The 27,539-nt window shown below is 47.3% G+C and overlaps 1 protein-coding gene and 1 long non-coding RNA gene across 2 annotated transcripts in view; one reads left to right on the top strand and one right to left on the bottom strand.

The window, feature by feature from the left end:
• SLC2A1 (solute carrier family 2 member 1) overlaps window positions 1-11,816 on the top strand; it is a 27,298-nt gene extending 15,482 nt beyond the window's left edge. The window contains exons 3-10 of the mRNA XM_072974628.1: window positions 6,570-6,730; window positions 6,863-7,103; window positions 7,563-7,725; window positions 7,812-7,999; window positions 8,257-8,361; window positions 8,887-8,988; window positions 10,124-10,327; window positions 10,726-11,816. Of these exons, the coding sequence (XP_072830729.1) occupies window positions 6,570-6,730; window positions 6,863-7,103; window positions 7,563-7,725; window positions 7,812-7,999; window positions 8,257-8,361; window positions 8,887-8,988; window positions 10,124-10,327; window positions 10,726-10,926 (1,365 nt within the window). The 3' untranslated portion in view covers window positions 10,927-11,816. The remainder of the gene's footprint in view (window positions 1-6,569; window positions 6,731-6,862; window positions 7,104-7,562; window positions 7,726-7,811; window positions 8,000-8,256; window positions 8,362-8,886; window positions 8,989-10,123; window positions 10,328-10,725) is intronic.
• On the bottom strand, window positions 11,803-27,303 carry LOC140700685 (uncharacterized). The gene is made up of 5 exons (XR_012079211.1): window positions 27,256-27,303; window positions 25,367-25,426; window positions 23,451-23,475; window positions 15,518-15,703; window positions 11,803-13,061 (listed from the first exon to the last, which is right to left on the bottom strand). It is a non-coding gene; the product is annotated as an uncharacterized lncRNA (long non-coding RNA).
• Between the last annotated feature and the right edge of the window lie 236 nt (window positions 27,304-27,539).

Consider the following 27,539-nt stretch of genomic DNA (forward strand, 5'->3'; position numbering starts at 1 on the left):
AAGGAGTTGGCAGCTGTGCTTTGACCTTGGAGGGCAAGTCGGCCCCAGAGGGAAGGAGGGCAGGTATCCCAGGCAATGGGAACGGCTTGTGCAGAGATGCGATGGCATGAAGTGTTCCACTGATGGCCGCACCAACCAGGCCAACAGCCCTTGTCTGTTTAAAAGCACTTCTCTTGGGAAACTGGACTGGGCTGGCTGGGTTGGCCCGCTCTCCGAGGAAACCTTGCCCCACTAGTGGTAAGGATGCCAGTACTGCTGTTAATTAGCAGAAGCTACGTCTCCTCCATAAAACAGGCCCGAAAGGGCTTCCTCCTAGAAGTGGTTAGTTAATCATAACATTATCTTAAATGTTTACAAAGCACCGCCCCATAAATTATCTCCTTACAGCAGCCCGGCAAGGTGGGTAGAGCGGAAGTTATCTTCCTCTCATAAAGAGGAACCCAGGCTGGGTGAGGCCACCTGGACAGTGAAAGGCTGAGCCACAGGTGGATGCCAGGCCTCACACCTGATGACGACATCTCTGCCAGGCTTCCTGTCTCTCCAGGGGAGGAGGGGAGCCCAGCCACAGAGAGAGCAAATAGATGAGAAAGGGCACCCTGACCCCCATTCTGGGTGGAGGGAGCCGCCTCTCCCCTCCCCAAATGGTTGAGCTGCCAACAGAGATGACTAAAGGCCATTTAGGAGCCATGAGTTCCTGGCCGAAGGACAGTGTCAGGCAAGTCTGAGAACGAGGCCGCCTAAGAAACCGGACTGTTTGGGCTGGAAGGGACCTGATGGTCCGTTGGCCCAACGTTCCTTGTTTGCCAAGGGAGGAACTTGGTCTGGATACCAGGCGGGCTCTGCCCAGAATGACCTGCTTGATGAGCAAAAGTACTGGAGGCAAGACTGTCTTCCCAGCCCAGGCTCCACGCAGCCCCTCCTTACCTCTGCCTAGATCCAGAGTTCTGGGACCCTTCACCCATCTCTGCTCACACAGACTCTCACCTACTACATGTGCCAGGCATCATTCCATATGCATTAGAAATAGTCATTCAGTTGTTCCTTATAATAACCTGTTAGGTAGACACTGTTACCACCATTTTATAAGAAACTGGGGCACAGAGATGTTAAGCAATTAAACCAAGGACACACCGGTAGTAAGTGGCAGAGCTGGGATATAAATCCAGGGAGTCTGGCTCTAGTCTGTGTCCTTGATCACTGGAGACGGAAGGGCAGTTACCCTTACAGGCACTGAAATACCCTTTCACACGCCAACAACTGCTACCCAGCTGCTCCCTCCTGCTGTGACTTCAAGCTGAGTCAAGCTCAGTCACGCACAGACATCTCAGTTTCCCACACACAGTTGCACAACCTCTTACACCATGACACCCTGTCACAGCTCCATCATCTCTTAAACCCCTCAGATTCATAGCTTGTTTATCAATCAATGACAATGCTTTCTGCCTCCAGCCCTGTGCTGGGGCCCAGCGACACAGATCAATCAAACCATCCCCATGTTGGGATTTAGTCTAGAGGCTGTGATGGAAACATGGATGAACAGAGACAGGGAGGGAGAAGGTACCTGGCCCATACAGCAGGGGTTTTTGTCAACATGGTGGACGTTTGGGGCCAGATAGCTCTTTGGTATTACAGGGGCTGTCCCATGCATTGTTTAGCAGCATCCGTGGCCTCTGTCCCACCAGTGTGACAACCAGAAATGTCTCCAGAAATAGCCAGATGCCCTCTTGGGGGCCAAACTGCCCCTGTTTGAGAACTGTTGCATTAAAGGAGGGTGGCTATCAGGAAGGCTCACCAGAGCAGTGATTGTCCATTCTCTGGAAGATGACCAGTAGCTCATCTGGCAGAAGGCAAAGACACAGCAAAGTGAAGGTGCAGAGGTGTGGGGTGCCCAGGGAGCAGGGGGGCATCCCCATGTGTGGATGGGAGGAGCCACTTCAATGAGGGCGGTTGGGAGCCAAGAAAGGTATTGAGCAGGGGAGACTGAGGAAGCTGGAGACCAGTGAAGGGCCAGAGCGAAGGTCTGGCCTGGGTTTGGGGAGAAGCCGTATCAGGGCTCTTCCAGAGAAGCAGCCTGGGTGGTCCAGTCCTCTGCTAGGGGGCTGGGGCCCAGCTTTAGCTCCATCTGGCTGCCTGGGCCTCTTCCCCAAGCCCCAAGGAGAGGCCCTGCAGGGCCCAGGAGCTATCTGTCCAGCCTCACCTGTAGTATCTGGCTCTGAACTCCTCCCAGCTGACGCTGTGGTGTGGCTAAGAATTGCCATGGAGGCAGAAGGTCTGGGCTGAGGAGCACGGCCAGCCCCAGCTCGGGGAGGGGTAGGTAGGGAACACGGGATAGGGATCAAAGCCAGTATGAGAGACAAGCTGGCCCTTTTGTCGTCCTGACTGGTGCTCAAAGCTTGGGTGGCTGTTGAACTCCTTCATCCCCACAATACATCTAGGACAGAGAAGAGAGGGTTGAGAGAGGGCTCTGTGTCCTTCTCAGGATGATCTAGAAGGCCAGGCCTCCTGGAGTAGAGCAATGTCTCCAGGGAAGGATGGCGAGACCAGCCAGAAGTTCCAAAACATAAACCCTTTCTCTTGGCAGTAGTCTTGAATTCTAGATCATGGGTTGGCAAGGGGACCAAACCCAGCCAGCAGCCTGTTTTTGTATGGTTTATGAGCTAAGAATGGTTTTTCACATTTTTAAAAAGTTGTGGGGGAAAAAAGAAAAATAAGCAACAGAGGGCAAATGTGGTCAGCAGACCCTAATATTTTGTATCTGGCCTTTTACATAAAATGTTTATACCAATCCCTGCTCCAGACTTTGACTTGAATGCTCCCTGCTGATGGGGGACTCACTACCTGTAATATGGATAATTTCATCTTCTGAAGCCTAGAAAGCTCTTCTTTCCCCTGAGCTGAGGTCTGTGCCTGGGGCTCTGCAGACCTCCTGGGTCCCTCTGTCCAGGGCAGCCAGCAAAACCTGAGATAGAGCTCTACCCCCGAGGCAAGCCCCTCATTCCTGCAGGTTCTTTATTGTATTATGAATTTCTTAGAGTAATACTTTGTTTTTCGGCAATTTAAAAATGGCAAACTCTGACCCTAATGCTCCTCTGAAGGAGGCAGCTTCTCTCCTTGAGAGAACAACAGTGACACGAGGAACAGCTTATTCCATGTGCCAGGCAGTGGGCTATGCCCAGAGCCTCACTACAGACACTGTGTCAACCCAGAGGAAGTCAGAACTTCCACTCTAGACAGGCAGACATGTCCTTCATGCATAGTGGCCCGGGCAGGGATGGGAGGGGCGTGTCAGACATGACACAACCTGCCTGCCCCCAACCCCAAGAAGAACTGCTGGAACGAGGCATAGCTTTTTACTGGAAACTGTTCAGTCCACGGGATCGCAGCTTCCCAGAGATGTCCTCCTGCTTCTCCCTGCTGGCCCCTACAGTGTCGCCGAGGGGGCCTCTGCCCCCTGGTTCAATGAGGGGCTGATTGGAGAGCTCTCATAGCCGTTCAACTCCTGACAGCCTGATCCCAAGGCTGACCAGAGCCCTCCCTTTGTCCCTAGCATGCAAGCACTCACACAGAGCCTCGGCAGGTGGAGGTGTTGGGAATGGAAAGGGAACAGAGACAAACGGGCAGCTGAGCCTGGTCCACTTGACGTGCAGGGCTCGACTGCCAAGTCAAGGAGTAATTGTGGGAAGCGGAATCTGGCTTCAGGGGATGGGAGGAGTCGGGAGCAGGATCCAGGTGAGACCTGGGGCAGGCGCTGCACGCATGAGCAGAGAGGAGGACAAATTTAGAGGGAGAGTGGACAGGCCCTGGAGAGTGACTGGATGGGGGGCGGTGGCAGGATCAAGGGCATCTCCCAGGTTTGTGACGAGAGCATGAGGTGCAAGCATTCAGAAGAGGCATGCGAGATGTCTCGCCTCACATATGAGCAGGGGCTCAAGAGGCTGCCAGGAACCTCGCTATGGAGACTCGGTCTGCGGGATCCTGTTAAGGGAAGACTAAAGGGCACCCAGCCACTGCTGGGATGATGTTAAGGGCAGCCACTGGGTGGAAGAGTTGACCCAGAACTTCTCCCCATGTAGGGGTCCTCACACCATTAAACTCATTTAGGCCAGAAGCATGCACTTGTTAACTCTTTCTTTGCACACAATTCAAACAAGTTCCATTAGCTGACTTCTTGGCATATTTTAAAAAGATGTCATAGAGGCATCTGAACCACAGGGGGCAGGGGGAGACCCTGAGAACTACAGGATGCAAAAATTAAACACCGTCTGGGGTCAACACCTCTCCTTGTTCCTTCAGAGAGCCCCAAGGACATCAGTGCCCTAGAGCCCTGCCGGTAGGTCTGGTTGCTCAGGGTAGCACGTGAGAGGGCCAGGAGGGAGAAAGATTTCCACCCAAATGATGGGCCCACTGAGGGGTGAGGGTCATTTATCTGGGCAGTTCCCTTATCCAGGACAGCTTGCTCTCTGCAGAGCCTGATAAGCGGAGCATTACTGTTCTGAACCAATCCTCCTCTGGGGTTGGTTTTGTCCCTTGAGGAACACAAGCACTTTGTATTTGTTTTGTTGAAATCTGCCTTCTCTGCCCCCAGCAGAAGTGAGGGCTTCCAGGAGCCTAGGGCCCTTTCTCCAATGACTGCTCCATCCACTCACTAGGTGTCCCTGCACCAGCTCTGGGACAGGCCCTGGTGTGAATCCACTGGGATCCCTGACCTTAGGAAGGGCAGACTCCTGGGACCCTTTGAGCTGCATCTTAAAAAGTCTCAGTGCAGGGTGAGCCCTCCGGGAGGGAGGAGTAACCATGGCAGGTGGGGAAAGGGTGGTAGGACAATGGGAGGACGGTGGGAGGGGAGGAGGTGAAACTGATACCTGGCAGGAGCCTTAATTTTGGATTGTGGGATGAAGGCTCTGTTAGATGCTTTGGTCAGTTCCAGAACATGGTGGGTCTCAGCCCAGTGGTGGTGCCAGCGACCGAGCAAGCACTGCAAGTATGTTTCATTAATTCCCTGCAGCAGTGTGACGTAGGCATTGCTAATGTAGTCATTTGAGATGAAATCATTTGTCCTCCGTCTCACTGGAGATAAGTGGTAGAGCTGGGATCTGAACGTGGCTGCATCCAGGTTCCCAACCCCTGCACTGTCCGGTTTCCCTGGGACAGACAAGTAGATCACTAGGGCTGCCTCTCACCAACTCCCCCCACCCTACCATGTCAATCTATCCCAACTCCCTGGAGCTCCATCTCTATCAGGTGTCTCCAGACCTAGGACACATGGCAGCAGGGCAGGAAGAGGATGGTTAGAGGCCAAGGACCCACTGCAACCATGGACCAGCATCTCAGTGGGCATTCCTGAGACTGTGGGCCTTGGTTCCATTCACCCTTTACCCACAGCCTCCTTTTCTAGTAGGCGCCTGGGGTTGGGAGGGGTGGCAGGTGGAGAGTGGTACCGAAGGAGACTGCACTGTATGAGAGACCGCATACTGCCATGTGCCCATGAACTCACAGTGGGGAGGGGTGCCGATGGGTTGGGATCACATGGAATTGAGTTTGAGCTGCAGGTGGTGAGGGGAGGAGGGGCATGCAGGTTTGTGACTGGCTGAAGCCTGGAATATTCAGATTATGTGAGCATGAGTATGTGTGTGTAATGGTGTGTGTACACGGGAAGCTGTTTCTGGGTATGTTGGGCCAGTTCCCAACTATGCATGTGGCTGGCTGGGTCTGGCCGGTCCCATTGGCACTGGGCGTGTATCTGCATTGCCTGAGAGGAGGGTGAGCGTGTTCAGACAGAACCAGTGCTCTCCGCCTGCCACATTCCTGGGCTGGCCAGGCCCTCTCCTTGGTGGGGGCAGGGCGAGCAGGCAGGCCTGTTCTGGGACAGGTGTCTCCAGTTCCTGGAACTGCTTCCTTGTCTGCAGCTTTCCCCGTACCTTCCAGCTGGGCACCTGGGAGAGGGGACGAGGTCATGGGTCCCTTCAGGCCAGCCACAAGGAGCTGGGCCTGCCGGATGGAAAGCAGCGGCGTGGGTCTCGCGAGCCCATCTTGCATGCAAGTTGCTCACACCAGGCCCTAAGTGCAAAGTCAGTGAGCCTGCCCTTCCCTTCCTCCCAGGCCTCCTGTCCAGCTGGATTTCCTCCCCAGCAGGGAGGTGGGGAGAGCACCCACGTGGCAGGAGCTGGGGCCTTAGGCACCTCAAGGAAAAAGGGGGCACGTAGGAAGAAGCATTTTCTCTCTGAGCCTTTCTCTGCTGTGCCTGACGTTCCACCAGCAGTCACTCGTCACCATCCCCACCAAGTCGCCTTGAGCACCTGAAACCACAGGGCACTGGAAACCAGGCCTGGGGGAGGTATGGAAGCTGGTGCCGCTCTCCCTTGGAGGTAGCGCCCAGACCCGTGTTTCTCACTGGAGGAAACTGAGGCCCACAAAAGGGGCGTGACCTGGCTCAAGAACACCCAGTAAGTCTGGAGCCGGGCCTGGCACCGTGCTCCCTCTGGCATCCCGTGGCCCTCTCTGAGCGGGGAGCAAGGAAAAAGGACGGCCAGGTCCTGGCCTCGCCCACCAGGCTGCTTCTCTGCCTGCAGGTGATTGAGGAGTTCTACAACCAGACATGGATCCACCGCTATGGGGAGCGCATCTCACCCTCCACGCTGACCACGCTCTGGTCCCTCTCTGTGGCCATCTTCTCCGTGGGGGGCATGATTGGCTCCTTCTCTGTGGGCCTTTTTGTGAACCGATTTGGCCGGTGAGCAGAAGGGGTCCTGGGCAGGAGTGGGAGGTGGTGGTGGGGTCCTTCCCTGGCTGTTTTAGGGTATGTACTCATGACTCAGCCCCTGGGTCTGACCTGTCTGACCTGTGATGCCCATCCCCTACCCAGGCGGAATTCCATGCTGATGATGAACCTGCTGGCCTTCGTGTCCGCGGTGCTCATGGGCTTCTCAAAACTGGGCAAGTCCTTTGAGATGCTGATCCTGGGTCGCTTTATCATCGGTGTGTACTGTGGCCTGACCACCGGCTTTGTGCCCATGTACGTGGGGGAGGTGTCCCCCACGGCCCTTCGAGGGGCCCTGGGCACCCTGCACCAGCTGGGCATCGTCGTCGGCATCCTCATCGCCCAGGTAAGCCAGGATGGGCCTGCTCGCCCAGCACAGCCCCCAACCATAGCTTCAGTGCATCTCGGGTGTGCGTCCAGATTCTACCTCTCACCCAGCCTTCCAGCCCTGCAGAGGACAGCCTCCTAGGACATACGCTAGGTACAGATATATGCATCCCCCTCTCTCCAAAGGCTTTCCCTGCCCCATCCGTAAATCGTCCTTTGGCAGAGTAGCAGCCCCCATGCCGGACACGTTAGCGGCCCAGCCGTCTGTCCTCGCCCTCATGCCCTGAGGCAGTTCCTACTTCCCCCTTGTCACACTAGGAAACAGGTTTAGAGAAGTTCAGCCTCACATTAGTGGCCGGCTCAGAACAGGAGCCTTTTCTCTGAAGCAGCAGCTGAAACAAAGCAGGCGAAAGTCCCTGAGCAGAGTGAGCTGGGAGTGGGCCCCAGGCTCAGGTGCTGCTCTGCCCGGCCTCCCTAGGTGTTCGGCCTGGACTCCATCATGGGCAATGAGGAGCTGTGGCCCCTGCTGCTGAGCGTCATCTTCATCCCAGCCCTGCTGCAGTGTGTCCTGCTCCCCTTCTGCCCCGAGAGCCCCCGCTTCCTGCTCATCAACCGCAACGAGGAGAACCGGGCCAAGAGCGGTACGGCGGGCTCCGCCCCTCCCCGCCCCCGGCCCCTGCCCCCTTCCCGCTCTGAGCCTCCCCCGCCTTCCCTCCCGCCCCCTCAGTGCTGAAGAAGCTGCGCGGGACGGCGGACGTGACCCGCGACCTGCAGGAGATGAAGGAGGAGAGCCGGCAGATGATGCGGGAGAAGAAGGTCACCATCCTGGAGCTGTTCCGCTCGCCCGCCTACCGCCAGCCCATCCTCATCGCCGTGGTGCTGCAGCTGTCCCAGCAGCTGTCCGGCATCAACGCTGTGAGTGCCCCTCACCCACCCTTTCCTGTGCCCCCCGCCAAACCCTGCAGTCAAGTGCGTGCTGTGAACAGATCCCACACTTAAACAACGAACGAGCCCCTGCCAGAGGAGCAGCTCCCGTTTAGAACCAAAACCCGGTAGGGGTCGGTACAGTGTCCCCTTCGTTTTCATTCACCGTGCATCCTACACCCGCCAGGACAGAGGCGGGGAAGGGCCACAGCACCCGGCTGAGCCCCCATGACTTCTGTGCCCCCTAGGTTTTCTATTACTCCACAAGCATCTTCGAGAAGGCGGGGGTCCAACAGCCTGTGTATGCCACCATCGGTTCCGGCATTGTCAACACAGCCTTCACTGTCGTGTCGGTGAGTCTGCATCATTACCCACTGCCTGTCACAGCCTGGGTCTAGCTCCTGGGCTTAGGGGAGCCCGGGGGTGGAGGGGTGTGCTTCAGGACCTCATGGCCACATGGCCTAATGACTGAAGAACAGCCTTTACTGCGAGCCAGGCATGCATCATGTGTTCCATAAGTACTCTCTCCTTTCATCTTCAGCAACTTGTCAAGTTCATTACTCATATCAAACAACTGATGACACTTATGCTCAGAGAAGTGCAATGGCTGGCCCAAGGCCACAGCCAGAATATTTAGTTGTCTGGCTCTCCAGGCAGCCCTCACCCCTGTACTGCGGTCAGGCTCTAGGGTCAGCATGTTCCCCCTTGTTCCTATGTAGTCCCCAAGCCGAGCCCGAGGCAGGAGGCGGTCTCATCTTCCCTTGTGTGTCTGCAGTGCCATGTGGCCTTCCCCGCACTTGGGGCCACCCTCCTGAAAGAAGGAGTGTGTTCCGAGGGGCACCAGGTGGGGGTGGCACTGACACTCTCTCTGCCCACAGCTGTTTGTGGTGGAACGAGCCGGCCGGCGGACCCTGCACCTCATAGGCCTGGCTGGCATGGCCGGCTGTGCGGTGCTTATGACCATCGCGCTGGCACTGCTGGTGAGTTGCTGCACCCTGGGGGCAAGGTGGCAGGGTGGGAGGAAGCTCACATGGGCCTCGGGCCTCAGATCCCACAGTGCCTGTCTCAGCAGCACCTGGAGGCCAGGTGGGGGCTGCACTCTCCCTGGTTCTGCCCACCCCGCCCCAGGCCTGACCTTCTGTCTCCTTAAGCTGCCTCTTTCCATCCCACTCATTTCCTGTGTTGAGCTGGCTCCTACCTGCTTGGTGTTTTCTCACCACAGCACCTCCAGCCCCAGACCGCAAGGGCCCTCTCCCCAGGAGTTGCTTTGCCCAATACTAAATTTTTCAGTCTTCCCCTCAGGCTTAATTCATCTTTAGAATAGCCCTAGAAAATAATGCCCTCCTCCCCACAGAGGGGCGGAAACATGCTTTATGTCACTAAGTCCTCAGGACTCGCAGGCGTGGCTCAGTCAGTCTCCCCCGTATCTCACGTGAGGAGACCTAGCCCCAGCGATGTTAGTAATGCCGCAGATAAAGGGCGAAGCCAGGAATCAACCTCAGGTCTGCTGGCCCCGAGCCTGTGACTGTAACCTCTGTGATAACCCTGTCCCAGGCACTTCACATACAAACACTCCCTGGTCCAATGTCTGGGCAAGGAATGCACCAGTACACTCATTTCACAGCTGAACCAAGGCTTAGAAAGTGCCGTGATGGCAGAGAGATCTGGCATGCTGTAGGCGATAAGCAGCAATCTGGGATCTGGAACAAAGCCCATACAACTTTTCTACTGTAGCCTCCTCGAGAATGATTATATATAGAACCACATGCCTATAGCCTGCTCTGTGCCGGCCCTGAGCTGGGCACCTTACAAGTCTTCTAACCCCACTCCCCGCCCCAGCCCAGGGACCTCTTCTTAGCACCTCCCACATGCATACAACACGACCGTTCCCAGGGGGTGGGCCCAAGCTCACAGCCACCATGTTTTGTTCAGATAATGCAACCAAAACCCAGCACAGGGTACCTAAGTCACATGGCAAATCCAGGATCAGCCCCAGGCCTCTTGCCTTCCAGTCCAGAGCTCTTAGCCCTGCCCTGGGCTGCCTCTGCAGTTCATTTCCTCGGAGGATCTGTCACAGCTCACTCTAACTTTCCTTCTCTCTCTCATCCTCAACAGGAACAGCTGCCCTGGATGTCCTACCTGAGCATCGTGGCCATCTTTGGCTTTGTGGCCTTTTTTGAAGTAGGCCCTGGCCCCATCCCATGGTTCATTGTGGCTGAACTCTTCAGCCAGGGCCCCCGCCCAGCTGCCATTGCCGTCGCTGGCTTCTCCAACTGGACCTCAAATTTCATTGTGGGCATGTGCTTCCAGTATGTGGAGGTGAGAATCCCCAGAGTCCCCTGTACTCAGCATTTCTCTCCTGTGTGCAGGACCTCGCCCAGAGTGCTGTGCAAAATTCGCTTCCTGCTGTTGTCACTAGAATCATGCTGGGGAGGAAACTGAAGCTCAGGTCATACAGTTAAGCACCCTGACCTCAACTCCAGGGTTCTTTCCTAGCTTTGAATTGTCGCCTGTTCTGCTCTGCCGCGGGAACCTGCTCCTATTACATGCCACGTGCAGGCAGAGTCTCATTTAACCATCCCAGTACTCACCCAGCTGGGTTGTAGGTGGGTGTTCCCTTTTTCAGATCAATGGCCCAGAGGTAAAGTGATTTATCCAAGGTCCTACAGCCAGGATGAGGGTCAGTCTCCAACCGAGTGTTTCCGTGTGTCTTTCAGCAACTGTGTGGTCCCTACGTCTTCATCATCTTCACCGTGCTCCTGGTTCTCTTCTTCATCTTCACCTACTTCAAAGTTCCTGAGACAAAAGGCCGGACCTTTGATGAGATTGCCTCTGGCTTCCGGCAGGGGGGAGCGAGCCAAAGTGACAAGACACCTGAGGAGCTGTTTCACCCCCTGGGGGCTGATTCCCAAGTGTGAGGTGCCCCACACCACCAGCCTAGCCTGCTCCCAGAAACCCCAGGATCTCTCGGAGCATAGGCAGCTGGATGAGACTTCCAAAGTGACAGATCTTAGCGGAGCCGGACCTGAGGCTCCCTCCTTCAGCCAGTAATGAAGTCCAAAAGAACATTCAGGACTTTTATGGCTCCAGGATTTTAACAAAAGCGAGACTGTTGCTCAGATCTATTCAGACAAGCAACAGGTTTTATAATTTTTTTTTATTACTGATTTTGTTATTATTTTTTTATCAGCCAGAGTCTCCTTTACCCACATCCCAGGCTTTACCCTGAATGGCTCAGTGCCTGAGGTGGGGGACCAAGCCCTGCCTAGACACTTGCCTTCTTCACCAAGCTAATCTGTAGGGCTGGACCTATGACCAAGGACACACACTAATCGAACTGCGAACTATGAGTCTTTTATCCCAAGAGGTGGCTGTGACCACTCCCTTCTGTGGGCCTGGGTCTCCCCACCTAGGGTGCCAGTCTCCATTAGGATTCGCCCATTCCCATCTCTTCCTACCCAACCGCTCAAATTAATGTTCCCTTGCCTGAAACCAGTTGGGAGCACTGGAGTGCAGGGAGGAGAGGGGAAGGGCCAGACTGGGCTGCCAGGTTCTAGTCTCCTTCACACTGAGGGCCAGACGATCACCATGAGAGAGCCGTGGGAGGCTGAGAACTCACTATTCACGAAGACATGGACACTCCTGCCCTGCTGTGTATAGATGGAAGATATTTATATATATTTTTTGGTTGTCAATATTAAATACAGACACTAAGTTATAGTATATCTGGACAAACCAACTTGTAAATACACCACTGTACTCCCTCTGTAACTTACCTAAGCAGATATAAATGGCTGGTTTTTAGAAACATGGTTTTGAAATGCTTGTGGGTTGAGATTTGGTTGGGAATGGGAGAGAAGCAACTACTAGAGTGGCTTCAGACTTTTTGGCTCCAAGATCCAGTCATTTCCAGGCACCTTTGATCATCGCCTTCTATTGCTTAAAAATCTGCTTGATCTCTATTACCTGGAGAAAATCTAAAAATCTTGGCATTCGAGGCATTCCCATTTTCCTTTATATATGGTAGCTGGTATTCAAAACATGATAGTCATGTGCTGACCTTGATGCTCAGGCCTTGATACGCATTATCTTGAGTATGAGGTAGGTACTATCTCTGCGTTTAACAAGCTCCAGAAGTTACGTGCCTGGCGTCTCACAACAAATATGCTGAAAACTCCTGCTTTCAACAATTTTACTACACAATCCTTACTCCACACTTCACTCCTCCCCCCTACTCCTCCAAAGCAAAATGAACCAGTGAGCTGTCAAGCTGCCTTCTCCCATCTATTTCATTAGGAATGCCCCCTCTAATCCAGTTGATACGTTACTGCACACTCAAAAGATTTCTAACGCTCTTCTCCCATCCCTAAATTCCAGGAGCACTTCATTGGTTCCTTTCCTGTGACACTATACACCCTTCCACCTTTATCACAAGTTCCTGTTTCTCCCACCAGTCTCAGTTTTATGGGAAAAAGCCAATTTGGTTCATCTGGGTCTTCAGTACTAAGTACAATGCTTGGCACAGAGCAGGCACTCGGAAAATAGTTGATGAAATAAAAGCACCAAGGATATCTGTCCCTAGAGGCTCAGCTGACAACACCTGGGGAGAATTTGCCTCCCGTGGAAGCCTTTGTTACTGCACACAGGCAAAACTATAAAATTTGCTTGGCATGAAGAGAGGTTGTAAGGAGAGTGAGAAGGGAAAACGGGTACTTGGTAATTAAAAGTGTCTACGAGTATTATCATTAGGTATAAAGAACTTGAGTAGTCACCTCCATCTCACAGATAAGGAGTGAGGTTCAGGGAAGGTTGTTACTTGCCTGAGCCCAGGGGCAGGGTGGTGAATGGAGGAAGGGCTGGAGCCAGGTGCCACGGAGGAGGCCTTTGCACGTGAACCCAGAAAGCTGCTGTCGAAAGCAGTTGGCTCTTTAAGCTTTACAGGGCACCCCCCCGGAGGGGCAGTGCAAAGAGTAGTTAGGGGCCCAGGCTGCCAGGTGTGCACTCCAGGCTCTTTAAAGTCCAGTGTGGCGCTCTGGCGGCTGTTCCCAACCACCTAGAAGGAAACGGAAAGGGTGGGATTGGGCGGAAGGGGCAGGGTAGAGGCCGGAGCTTAAGGATGCAAAGCAGATGGCGCCCGAGGCCCCGAAGAGGGGCAGAGCCCGGCAGCACCCCGGCCCAGGGCTCTAGGCCCTGGTCTGAAAAGGCCTGAGAACTGACCCCGGGGTTCCCGCCCCGTGCAGGGTTTGCACCAACGTGCGGGGCGTCAACCTTTCCCGAACTGCGAGGTGCGCGCAGGCGCCGGGAGTCCCCGCCCGCCCCAGCCTCAGCCCACAATGCTCCGGGAGGCACCTCTTCCGGTCCCCTGAGTCTTTTCTCTGGGGACCGCAGCCCACCGCGGAAGATTTGGGGCCGAGTCGACTGTCCATCCTCCCCAGACTCTATCAGCAGTGCTCTAGGGCCCCCGCTGTCGCGCGCACACTAGGTTAGTTTTTGTCACCTCGCGGGAGGGGCGGGGCTGTGTGATATCTCCACCAATCGGAACTGCAGTATTGGCTGGTGAGGGGCGGGCCTCAGGCCCCCACCAATCACAGCCTGGCTGCTCTGGGCGGCGGTCCAGGAGCCTCTCAGGGACACTGTGGACATCTGCCTTCTAGGGGGTGCGTTTGCTCCAGGAGCCAGCAGGCGACAGTTTAGCGCCGGCCTCCTGGGGAATGTAGCTCACGCATAAAGTGACGTCTACGGTGCTGACGAAAAGGGGTAAATACAGAACGGGGCTACTCTCAGACCCCCTTATTTACCAGTGCTTAGCTCACTGTGAGTTTTGTGAGATCCTTTATCTGGTATCTTGGGCTCAAAAGTCTCCTCTCCCTGGAAACCTGTATCAGGTTCCCCCACTGGACCCCACAGCTTCCTATATTTCCTCCATCCAAGCCCTCTCCACACTGTACAGGAGTTGAACCTCCTTCCACCAGACTGGGGGGTGGGGGGGGCAACTAAGTCATTCCTTTGTCCCCAGTTCCCACCACAGGCTGATCAGGATTGTTGAATGAATGAATTAGACTCAAAGAAGGTCCACGATTGAGTTCTTCCAGTGAGTTTCTTAGGGAGAAAATCTTAACAATTCAGAATGTGTTCCTAATAACAGAGTAAGAATATTCATTCTCTTCTGTTAATGCCCCCTTTCTCATTCTATAATTTTTATTTCTTATGTCTCCTACAAATCTGAACCCTTCTGTCCATTGCAATTGCTGGCACTTATTCAGACCACTCATCTCTCCCCAGATCACTGCAGCACCTCCTCACTGTTCTCTGCTTCCTGGCTCTTTCCTCTCATTCTTCACACCGCAATCTTGGCGATCTTTCTAAAATGCATATCTAGTCATGTCTCTTCTACTTAAAACCTTCCCTGGGTCCCCATTTCCCTCAGGAAAATGTCTCAGCTTTCTTAGCCTGTAAATGCAAGGCCATTCATGATCAGTTTCTAGCTCTCAGATGCAGCCTGGTTTCTGATTACTGACCCCCAACCTCACTACCTCAACCATCCTCCAAGCATTGATCTTTCTGTCCTTTGACCTCCACATAACCCTTCCCCTATAGGTCTTTGGGGTTCCCTCCACACAGACTGCCCTCCCACCTACTCTTGTGTTCCACCAGGTGATCACATCCCATCACAACCCAAAGGAGTTGGCTGAGGAAGCACCTACTTGCTGGCTGGCTCACCAGTTTCTTGGGACACTTCTGCCAACTAGTGGCTGTTGTGTGAACACGTAGGACCCGGCTGTTAACCTTAACCTCTCATGCATTCAGAGAGAATTGATTGCTTTGGAGAAAACCTTTCACTGGGACTATTACAACCAATTCATTTGGTGACCCTGTCTCCAGCACCCCGGAATGACCCTCCTAAAGCAGTGTCTGACCATTTCTCTACAGCTTAATGCTCCCCACTGTCTCATGGTAAAGCCCAAATTCCTTCATCAAGCAGTCAAGAACTTTCACATTCTGTTCCTTGGAGACCTTATCTCCCAAAAACCTCCTTCAACACCCTAAGATCCAGCTAAGCTGATGTACTCAGTGTCCCCTGGACAGCTCCTCATCTAACTGTCTAATCTTAAGACTTTGTGTTCAAGCTCCTACCTTTTCTGGGGCTGCCACTGGTCTTTCCAAAGGCTGTTTGATATCAGAAAGACCAAATTAACTTCACTTTCTCTATAAATCATATATATTGATTCCTTCCACTGACACTTACTGAGTAAATACTCTTTACCAAACCTTCTCCTAAGCTGTGTGGTATCTTGGAAAGAGCATTGTTTCTAGAGTCAGAGCTGATTTCAGATTCTGGCTCCGTGACTTAGCTGAATAACCATGGGTAAGTCAGTTTACCTTTCTCATCTTCAGTTTCCTCATCTGTTGTGATATTAAGATGATATAAGATGTGTGTGCAATGCAGGTGTCAGTTAGAGTTACTCTATATTCCCTCTTCCAGCCCCTTTCATAAAGTCTGGTACTCACCCCCAAGGTTTCTGTGAATTCCCAGGGATCTCTTCCATTCTCAAACTCATCTCTAGCTCTGATGGTCGGCATCTCCTAAACCACCTGGTACAGGTTCCCAGTGCAAGCTCTTTCCTGTTATAGAACTCATATCTTTTCATCGTTTTTACTTCATTCACCTACTGGGCGCCAGGCATTGTTCCAGAGCTAGGGATACAACAGTAAACAAAACAAAGATTTGCCTTCATGGAGCTTACATTCTGGTGGGGGAAGCAGCAATCAACAACCAACAAATGTATAATAAAGCATCAGGTAGTGATTTGTGTTACAGGGGAAAAAGACAAACCAAAGGACAGAAGATGACGGGTGTGAGGGTGGGGCAGGTGGGTCAGTTTTAGATGAGATAATTTAAAGCTCTTCCTGAGGGACTGATATTTGAACAAACTTGAATAAAATGAGGGACAAAATCATACACATTATCTGGGGGAAAGGCTTTTCTAAACCAAGAGAATAGCGAGTCCAAAGGTATAAAGGAAGGACCACATCTGGTGTGTTGGAGGACCAGCAAGGAGGCCGGGATGGCTGGACCAGGGTGACAGGGAGATGAGGTCAGAAGAGGTGGAAGGATGCTAGATCACGTAGGGCCTCATGCATCATATAAGATCTTCGGGTTTTGTTTTTGTTTTTGTTTTAATATAAGAAGAGACTTCACAGTTTTGGTATTTTGTTTGGGTTAATTATAATACACAGTGATGCTCAGCAGGTTAGTTATTATAGGATTAGTGAGCAAATCCAGCCTCCTATGACGTACTTTACAACTTGGAGGGGACCAATGCAATTCCCACATTGCAACACATGTAGTTTTCTAGAATGAAAATACAGTTGGAAGGTGACAACAACCCGTGGAAGAGAATTACGAAAAAAAACCTCTGACTCTTATAGAAATTTCATTGCCTTTCCCAGTAAGGAGTCAGAAATTTCAGTTGCTCTCCAAGATAGAAGTTAAGTATAAATATGAAGCATAAATTTAACCTAAACTTTTTAAAAGCTGGGAGGTAGATATTCTCTCTCCTCCCTCCTTTCTATGCAGAGAGTAGCTGATCTCTTGGTATCTTGTACTTTCAAAACACTTGTGTCAACAGACTTCACTCAGAGTTTCTCAGGAAATGCCATTGATACCATTGACACTAGGGTTTAAATCTAACGAGGCAAATCAAAATATTTTGGGGCTTATAGTTTATTTCCACAAACCCTACTGCAGATTGTGATGTAATTACAGGGTGTCTTAGCCTCCCCCACCCCCACCACAGCCTGTTGACACCTCACCTTGACATCTGGTTCTCAGTGATACCCTTAAGAATCTGATAGAGTCAAAAGTGTGGCACCACCCTGCCCAGGCAGGAATCCCCGTCACCTTCTATTTGTCTTTTTACGGAAGTGGGAGTGGAGGCTGACGTGGGACACAGTTAATAACACCTACCCCACAGAACTGTGAGGATCGGGCAAGACCAAGTTGGTATACTCTTAATGTAGTGCTTGATCACAGAAATGGTAAAAATTAGGAGGCATGATTATTTTCTGATACCTTATTTCTCTATCCCCGTCATTGGCCAAGATTACAGCTAGCTAATCTTCCTAACTAAAGGCCGAGTAAGAGGAAGCCAGGGTGAGTGCGGGCTTCTCCCCATCTCTCTGCTTGGAGGTTACATATATTCACGGCCACAGTGGGCCCTGGTAGCCAAGTTTCTATCTTTAACACCAGGAATGGCTAGTATTTAGATAGTGAGTGCTATTTGTCAAGCACTGTCCTAAGTCTATGACATGGGTGAATACACTGGATCCTCCAAACTCTCTAGGAGGTAGATACTATTCTTATTATGCCCGTTGTGTAGCTGAGGCAACGGCAACTAGGCCACCAGCATAAACCACACTCTGTACGTGGCCTCTTACTTCCATCCACACCTATGGCCTGACATGACCTAGCTGCCTCCTTTGCAATGAAACCAAGAAGGGAAACAAGTCTCATCTTCCATTACTCTGCCTGATAAAGAGGCAGTTGCCATTTCCAAATTACTGCTGCTGAACAAATTGAGACCTAAAGAAATCAAGCAGTTCTTTTCTTGTCAGATCATCGTCCCCAGGGGCCGAGCTATATGCTGTCTGCCAAGCACAACTGCTTAGGTCCAGGGAGTGCAGAGGGTAAGGCCACGAATTTGAAATAGAGAAGTACAGTTTTAATCTAAATAATGCTGCATATTGACTCTGACCTCTCTGAGACTGAGTTTCTTTACCTATGAAATGAGGATAATAACTGAGTCTATATCTCAGGGTTGTTGTGTATACTGAATGAGGAAAGACTTATAAGACCCGGGTCAGAGCAAGTGCTCATTCAATGACTACTGTAATTATTATTGTATTACTATACAGCCAACCTATGCTGGCTCTCTTAAAAACCAATTAGATCAAAAGCAACTGTGTCAAAATCTGTACATTTGTTTGTTCTTTTTTTGGTGGGGGGGGAGGGCAATAGGTCCTGGAGCTTGGGCAAGCTCTAGCCTTTCATTTTATACTTTCAAAAATCATGTCTCACCCTTTAAGGCATATCTTCAGAGGCAGACCCTATTAGGGTTATTTTGTATCAGGACATTTATGGAAAAAGATGTATTGTTCTCTGAGTAAACTGAAATACCTCCTTAACAAAGTTCACCTTTTCCACACTCTTCCCATTTCAGTTCTCACTCAGGTCTGGGGTTATGGCTTCTCCCCACCGGATGGCCTTGGTGACTGCACACTGTGGAAAGAACACCCAGCCTGCCATCTAAGGCTCTGTACTCTCTGGCCTGCCTTTTCTTACACCCTTCCCTCCTGCTAGTACCTAGCCCTAGTGATCTGTAGAGTTTTTGGATTTAAGGTCTGTTTTATTGGATACTAGGATAGCTACCTGTGCTCTCTTTTGGTTACTATTTCCATGGAGCATTTTTTTCCCCATCCTTTCACTTTCAATCTACTTGTGTCTTTGGGTCTAAAGTGAGTCTTTTGTAGACAGCATAGAGCTGGATTATGTATTTTCTATCCATTCTGCCAGTCTGTCTTTTTTGATTAGAGAACTTAATCTGTTTACATTTAAAGTAATTCCTGATAAGGAAGGACTTAATTCTGTCATTTTGCTATTTGTTTTCTTTACGCCTCATGGCTTTTTTGGCCCTCAGTTCCTGCGTTACAGTCTTCTTTTGTGTTTGGTTGACTTTTATAGTACAACGTTTACATTCCTTTCTCCTCTCCTTTTGTTTCTATTCCATAGCTCTTTTCTTTGTGGGTACCATGAGAACTACATTTAACACCCTAAAGTCATAACATTCTAATTTGAATTAATAATAGCTTAACTTCAATAAGATACAAAAGTTTTGCTCCTTTACATCTCCATCCCTACCACTTTTGGTTGCTGATGCCACAAAATTGTATCTTTATACATTATGTGCCCCCAAACATAAACGAATAATTCTTTTAAATTTGTTGGTCTCTTAAATTATTATTAAAAACAAAATTTGGAGTTACAAACCAAAGTTACAACAGTACTAGCTTTTAGACTAGTAATTTTTTTCTTTAAATATATTAGTCTCTTAAATCGTGTCAGTTACAAACCATTGTTACAACAATACTAGCTTTTGTACTTACTGATTTGTTTACTTCTACTGAGATTTCTGTTTCTCCACACAGCTTCAAGTTACTGTCTCATGTCCTTTCATTTCATGTCACAGGACCCCCTTGAGCATTTCTTACAGTTCAAGCCTAGAGATCACAAATTCCTTCAGCTTTCGTTTATCGGAGGATGTCTTAATTTCTCCCTCACTTTTGAAGAATTATTTTGCTGAATATAGGATTCTGGTTCACAATTTTTTTCCTTGAACACTTCAAACATATTGGCCCATTGCTTTCTGGCTTCCAAAGTTTCTCATGAGAAATCCACCAAAAATCTTACTGAGGCCCCAGTGTATGATGATTTGTTTCTGTCCTGCTGCTTTTGTATCTCAGTCTGAGTCCCTTTGAGTTCATCTTACCTGGAATTCATTGAGCTTCTTAGATGCTTATATTCATATTTCATATTTTTTCATCAAATTTAAGAAGTTTTCAGCCATTGTTTCTTCAAGTATTCTCTCTGCCTCTCTCTTTTCATTCTGGGACCCCCATAATGCATATGATGGTCTGTTTGATGTTGCCCCACAGGTCACTTAAGCTCTGTTCACTTTCCTTTACTCTTTTTTCTTTGTGTTCCTCAGACTCAATCATTTCTATTATCCTATCTTCAAGTTCACTGATTCTTTCTTCTACCTGCTCAAATGTGCCTTTGAACCCCACTAGTGAATTTTTCACTTCAGTTATTGTACTTTCTGGCTCCAGAATTTCTTTTTGGTTTCTTTTTAGGTTTTCTTTTTATGTCCTGGACTCACATAGAACAGCAGCAGGGTGTGCATTTAACCAGGAGTGTAGGCTGCACCCTCTTCACCCTCAAGAAGTTCTCCATTTTTATCTCAGACCCACATATGCTGAGAAAGATGTGCCATGGTGGGCTGACTTCTGTCACTAGCCTCTCCCTCCAGGAAGGTAGGAGGGAAAAGGAATGAGCTATTTTCTCATAGAGCCTGAATGGCTCCTTCTCTAGCTCTGCTCCTGTTTCTGCACTTCCTAAGCTTCTGAATGACCACAGTCAGGTTTTCAGAATGTGTGCAGTGTGTTAAATGTCCTTCCTCTGAACAGCCAGTGAAAAGTGCAATCAAATTTATTTCACAGAGTCTCAAGCTCAGATACCTTACACACCCTCCCCCTGGAACTGAGAAGTACCATTTCCATGTCTGTAGCCATGCAGTTCCTGGGACAATGCTCCATTTCTATAGATGTATGGAAGCATGGTCTCTGCTTTGTCCCAATTTTCCCCCATGTCCATCATTTTATGAACATCTGGGTCTATTTGCAGCTAGGTTATTCACCCACTGAAGTGGTGGGTTGAACCCTGAACCAGGACCTGGGCCTATTCTAGGAGACTTCTGACCTGCCTAACCCCATCCCCTAGGCCTTGAGGATCGGGAACCTGATATAATAATAACAATAAATGGAAACTAAAAACCTTAAACCCAACCAAAATTACACATAATAACCCCAGCCCTCTCTAGGACTCAACCCATTATCAAGGGGTCTATGATGGCTCACTCTAACCTGGATCTGGGCCAAAACCAAATCACAGTAACCAACAGCTAATGTCTATCTCTTATTCTAGACTGGCTGCTCTTTGAAGGCCCTAGAACACTGTCTCCGAAAGGGATCAGCCTAACACAAAGAAGTTATCAATAAGTGTTTGTGAATTTGATTTACCCTCCTTACACTACATAACTACGCCCCCCCACAATACCATAAAAGCACTTTCCCATCTTCCTTATTTCTTTTCTAAGGTAACACAGGCTCCTGTAATCTGGGTTTCTTTCACTTAGACAAGTCCCCGAACAGCTTTTATGCCTGGTCACTGAAGAAAGGCAAGGCAGATATCCTTGCCCTCAAAATGCAGTAATAGGAAGAATAAAGAATATACAGTTAAGTTAGAGTGTTGCATCACGAATCTTGGCCAAAAGAAAGAGTATATGTCAGCAGTAAATGTGAATGATATAGTGAGGTACTCTCAAGAACTTGAAGTAAGAGAGAAGTTTGCCCACTGTAGTGGACATCTGTTTTGGCTGCCTGTCATCCAAACACCCTTCTCAAAGAGAACTGCTCCTTCCCTACTCTCAGCCCATATATTTGTGGTAGATCTGACTCCACCTCCAGTTCTAGGCGTCAACCTGTGACACCAGGCATGGCCAGTTAAAACGTCGCATTCCTTCAGTCGCAGTGATTAGTTCCAGAATAGACCCATCAGCTAATCAGAGTCAATGAGATGCAATGGTTCTTTCGTGGGAGCACTGGGAGAGAGGTAGCCACATTTTCCAGCTATACATGAGCCCAGGGAGATAGCTCAAATCATCTTACATGAAGGAAAATAGAGTCTATCTCTGAATGGAGTGAATACAGACAGATGGACAGAGAGAAGCAGGGTTTGAGTCTGTAGCAACCCTGACTGTTATAAGAGCCAGTAAATTCTGTTTTAAGAGCCAGTAAATTCTCTTTTCTTGAGCTGAAATTGACTGCTTAGCTGTAAAGTCAGACTATTATGCATATAAGGAGACATTGATTAAGTCACTTCAAAACATTTTATTTAGTTATTTTGAAGTCACTTGACTTTTCAGGTGATTGGTTCATCAGGGAAACTGCATGCATACTTGTTAAAAACACAGGCTTTAAAGCCAGATATGCATGGATTTGATTCCTGGTTTCTCAAACTTTCTGAGCTTCCATTTCCTCATCAGTCAAATGCAGATAATAATAGTGTCAATGTGATTTTTTTTCATGTCTGAGGGCAGATTTTGTGAGCACAAAAGACTATTTATAGCATCTTGGGTTTTAAATTAATATTAAGTTTTTTCATCTATAAACTCAAAACCTTGGTTTTATTAAGACTTAAAAAGTTTAATTTACAAATATGTTATTCTATTTATAAGTTGATTGTATTTATATAAAAATGATGATTTAAGAGGATCTTTTTTTTTTTAAGGGGATCTTTTATTATTGTTCAGGTAACTCAGGCAGAACAGCCTAAACTCTGTTAAACAATCCCATTTTTAAACTCATAAAATGTAGTTCCATTTAGCATTGTAAACTGTATTTGTAAATTTCACATGTTCTCTTTTCATTTCAAGTCCATCATATGCCTGCTCAATCAAGTTTCATCCCTAATGAGCAAATTCTTTTGAAGTACTTTAAATTTTTTTACACACACACACACACACACACACACACACACCCATATATATATATAAAGAGCATATAGATCTAGTAGAGCTAGTATTCCAATAGTATTTATAAACTTAATTAAATTTCCATACATTTCATAGGTCTAATCTATCAAATTAGGCTGATCTTTCAGATTCTTCAATATTCCACATTATTACAAAACTACATTTCAAGTACCACACACAGAATTATTTTAAACACAAAAGCATTGATATGATAGGTTTGATTTATTTATCATCTCTATATTTAATTCTAAGCCTTTTCAGGTTTGAAAAGCCACTTACTCACTGAGAAAGAAGTTCTAGCCTCTCCAGGGAGTTCAGATTACTAGGTCAACCATTCACAACGATGATAGAGTTACCATCTAGAGGGGCCACACTGAGGTGACTGGCTCAACAATTCATGATTGTGATATAGTTACCTTCCTAAGACGGCTGAGGTTGACGTCTTAAACAAGTTGAGGTTACTGGTAGACCACTTATTAGCACAATAAGGTCATTATCAGTCAGAGATTTGACACTGGGGAGGAGGACCTGAGCTTTGCAGGCTTCCAGGATGACTCCCCCTGAGCCACATGTGGATAGAGTGAGCCCTTTTTATAGTCTCCACCTCAACAGGGGACTTCTACTCCCTATCTTTCTCCTGGGTTCAAATTCCACCCTTCTGTAATTTATCTGATCAGAATTTGCAGCCTCACTCAGGTTGCAAGAAAGGAAACTTCTATCACAATTTGAGGGAATTCTTGAATTCTCTTAAGATATTTTAATGCAATTGTTCTTTAAAAACTACTGAGGCCTTTCCACCCTTCTTCCAAGATTGTGATGTAATTTGTCTGGGTGCAGCCTAGGCATCAGGATTTTTCAAGGCTCTCTGAGTGGTTCTAATATGTAGCCAATGTTGGGAACCGTTATACCTTCTCCTCTAACTCTAAAGACATATTAATTTTATTGTATTGGATCTTGAGTACCTCTCTTTGTCTGTTGCAAGCTGTGTTGATGACAGTAAACTTATAGAATAGTGGTTAAACTTAAAACCGTAGAGTTAGACTGCTTAAGTTGATCTTGAGTGAATTTCTTACCTTCTCTGTGCCTTAGTGTCACCATCTGTAAGACAGGGAACATAATTATACCTCTCTCCTAGGGTTTTATTAGAGTAGGATTAAGTGGCATTATACATGTAATGCTAATTGAAGAGCACCTGCACATACTAAGTGCTCAATAAATGTTAGCTATTCTTATTATCATTATTTTAATGCAAATGATCATATAGTAAATCTCTTTCTTTCCAATCTTGTACTTCCTCTTTCCTTTTCTGTTCTTCCTGTATTTGTCAGGACCTTTAATACCTCTTGAGCATTAGTAGTGACAGAAGTATCCCCCATCTTATTGGCCCTCTTCTTTATCTGTGTTAAAGGAAATGCTTCGAAGGTTCATAAGCATACTTGCACTTTGACATATGAAGTATGATGGAGGTTTTGCGATAGCAGCTCTTTTTCATATCAAGGAAGTTCTCTTCTTTTCTTATTTTTAAAGAGGGACTGAATTTTATTGCATGCTTTCCTAGCACTGAGGGAGACGATCATATTGTTTTACTCCTTTAATTTATTAAGGTGAATTCCACTTGTTGAAAGGGCAGCATTGATCAAAGGGGGAAAATTGAGAAGGGGAATTTACCATGTAGGAGGAGGAAAAGGCACCAAGGTTAACTATGAAGAAATAAATTAACTAAGTCAGTAAATTCAGGAGAAGCTATTCAGATGACTCAGACCTTATGAAGAGAGGGGAGAAAAACAAGCACTAAGTATGGAATGTTTGCATTTTTGCGACCCCAAAAGTGAGGGTTCCAAGAATATAGTTGGTTCTTGAAATGCTGCACTGCAGAGGCTTTCTCCCTTGGTGCCCCACCTTTTTCCAGTTGCAGTAGGTGCTTTTTATTTTTTTTATTCTTTTTTACTTTTTCTCCCCCCAACTTTTTATTTTGAAAAGTAATCCCCAGAAAAGTTGCAATTCTGGTATAACGAATTAACAGTTTATCCATCACCTAGATTCACCAGTTGTTAACATTTGGCCACATTTTATTTATCTAAGTATCCATCTGTGTACTTTTTTCTCTTTTTGCTGAACCGTTTGGAAGTTCCAGACATGACAATACTTGATGCCTGAGGACTTCAGCATGTAGCTCTCTAACAGCATGAACATTCTCCTACATACCTGCAATACCATTACCACATCCAAGAAATTTAACATTAATATAGCTAATATACAATAACATAGAAAATTTCATCAAGTATCACCAAAGTTTCCTTTATAACTTTTTTCTTATTTGATCTAGGACCCAATTAAGGATCCCATGTTGCATTTGGTTGTCAAACCTCTATAGTGTCCTTTAATCTTTATCTTTACTCTAGAAGAGTGCACACACATGCATGTGCACAGGCACACACACATAGGGATGGTCTTCCATGGCTCTACTGTTTGGAAGAGTCCAGGGAAGTTGTCTTTTAGAATGTCCCATGATTTAGATTTGGTCACTCCCCTTATCCCCACAATTAGATTCAGGTTAATCATTTTTGGTAAAAGTACTACATGTGTGGTGTTGTATACTTCTCATTACATCACATCAGGAGGCACATGTCAGTTTGTCTTACTATTGGTGATGGTTAAGTTTGACCATTTGTTTCAAGTGGTATCCATCAGAATTCCATTTTGAATGAATTCATATATTTTACTTATTTATTTGGTGGGGTGAGGTAATTAGGTTTATTTATTCTTTGAGGAGGTACTGGGGATTGAACCCAGGACCTCATGCATGCTAAGCATGCACCCTACCACTTAAGCTATACCCTCCCCACATCAGAATTCCATTTTCAAGGTACCTTTTCCTCTTTGTAGTTAATCAAGTAACCTGTAGAATGATACTTTGAAACTGTATAAATATCCTTTTCCCACAACAATCTTTCACCCAGTGGTGTTAGCATCCATTGATGATCCTTACCTGAATCTATGCATCACCTGATGGCTGTAAAATAGGGATATTCTAAGGCGATAATACCACCTGCAAATGAAATAAGTGAAAGTTAGAGACGTTAACTCTACCTTGGGAGAAGATCTGGAGAGGCACTGACAAGGGACTTATGCAGAAGACAAAAGACCTGATGTCATGAAAGAAAAGATTATCTTGAGCCTTTACACCCAAGAAAGCTTCTGGGTTCTAGATCCATAAAACAGTTGTTTCTCCTGTCAACTTCAACTTAATTGTCAAGATAACATGCAGTTGCACATATGTTCTATCTGTAGGTTGAAATCATTAGCCTTGTGTGTATGAACGAACCCCAGATGTTCATTCCCTGGTCCTCCATACAATTTGGCCTGCATCAGAGTAACTGCAGTGGCGTACTGCCTGGATTGTTCTCTTCGTGCTTTTGCCTATGAAGAAGTCGTGGGAACAGGTTAGGAAGCCAAAAGCACTAATGGAGTTTCTAGTTTTCTAAAATCCTTAAATTCTTAGAATAAGCTATACTCTGGTTATAATACATTATTTTTAAATTTACTATTGGATTTAAATTTTAATACTTTATTTAGAACTTTCACATCTATGTTCACAAATGACGTCTTGCTATCAGTGTTATATTAACCTCTTAAAAATGAGTTGGATAATTTTACCCCTTTGGAATAACATGTGTTAAGATAAGCATTATCTGTTCCTTTGAAAGTTTAGTAAAAATTCACCAGTAAAACAGTCTGGCTTTAGTGCTCTTAATGAAGAGAATAGATAAATAAGTTGGGGCATTTCCCCAGTACAATAGTATTCCTACAATAGAGCAGTAAAAATCAAAGAATACAGTTTTATGCAGTAACATAGATAAATCTTGAAACCATGAAACCATTTTTATTATTTTGGGTTTTTTGTATGTTTTGCTATTATAAGCAATGCTATAAACATTCTTCTACATGTCTCATGGTGCCCATATGCAAGAGTTTTTTTAGGAAACAGACCTTGTAGTAGAATTTCTAGCTTGTAGGGGACATGCATGTTCACCTTGTTAAGGTGATGCCATACTATTTTCCTCGGCAACTCTTACAATTTACACTGACATCAACAATGCATGGAAGTTCATGTTACTCCATATTCTAGCAAACATTTGGTGTTATCTAAGTTTTTCATTTGGTGGTTGTGAATTGGATTTTATTGTGGTTTCAACTTACATTTCCCTGATTTCAAATGCACTGGAAAAATTTTTCATATGTTTATGGATTATGTATGCTTTCTCCTGAGTGAAAATACTGCTTGCTTCTTTGTCAATTTTGCTAATTGAATTGTCATTTCTTATTGATTTACAGAAATTATTTATATAGTCTAGATATTAAACCGTACTTGGTTTTATGTGTTGCATTACTCTCAGTTTGTAGCTTATCTTTTCATTCTCTTTATGTGAATCGAAATGCTGAAATATAAATGTAGTCAGATTTATTAATTTTCTTCCTTTTGGTTTGTTTTCTGAACGGATTAAAAATATTTTGCTGTCTTGCAGTCACAAAGACAGTTTCCATATTGTCTTTGCTAATAATTTTCTATTCATATTAAGGTCTTTAATACTCTAGGAACTGACTTTTACATATATTGTAAGATAGGGGTCCAATTTTATTTTCTCCCTAATATATAATCAATTGTCCAAACACCATTATTTTAGAAACTCTGTTGTTTATTTTTCTTCTTTTCAATTTTTAATTCTGAAATAACTTTAGATTCATAAGTAGTTGCAAAGATAGTACAGAGGGGCCCTGTAGACTCTTCACCCAGTTTCCTCCAACGATTACTGAGTTAGAAACATTCAGTCTTGCTCCTGGGTCTCTCCTTTACTCTCACACCACTACCGTACTCACAACATTTCTGACACCAGGTGTACAGGGTGGGGTGGAAGGCGGGGGGCGTCCACACTAGCAAGTCTCTGTAACACCAGTTGGGTGTCCTACAGTTTAACTCCATTATGACACAGTCTACCTGGAGATAGCATCAGATCCCACAGGTTAAGGGCTCAGTCTCATGAGTCTTCCCCCCACCTCCCCACCCCCACACACTTTAGAGGCCGATCCCAAGTAGTAGGAACCTAGGTTAACCACAACTTCTGTCCAATTTGGTTACAAATCGGAGGTTCTCTAACCCCTCC

The sequence above is a fragment of the Vicugna pacos genome, chromosome 13 (genome assembly GCF_048564905.1).
Source record: "Vicugna pacos chromosome 13, VicPac4, whole genome shotgun sequence".
Lineage (NCBI taxonomy): Eukaryota > Metazoa > Chordata > Mammalia > Artiodactyla > Camelidae > Vicugna > Vicugna pacos.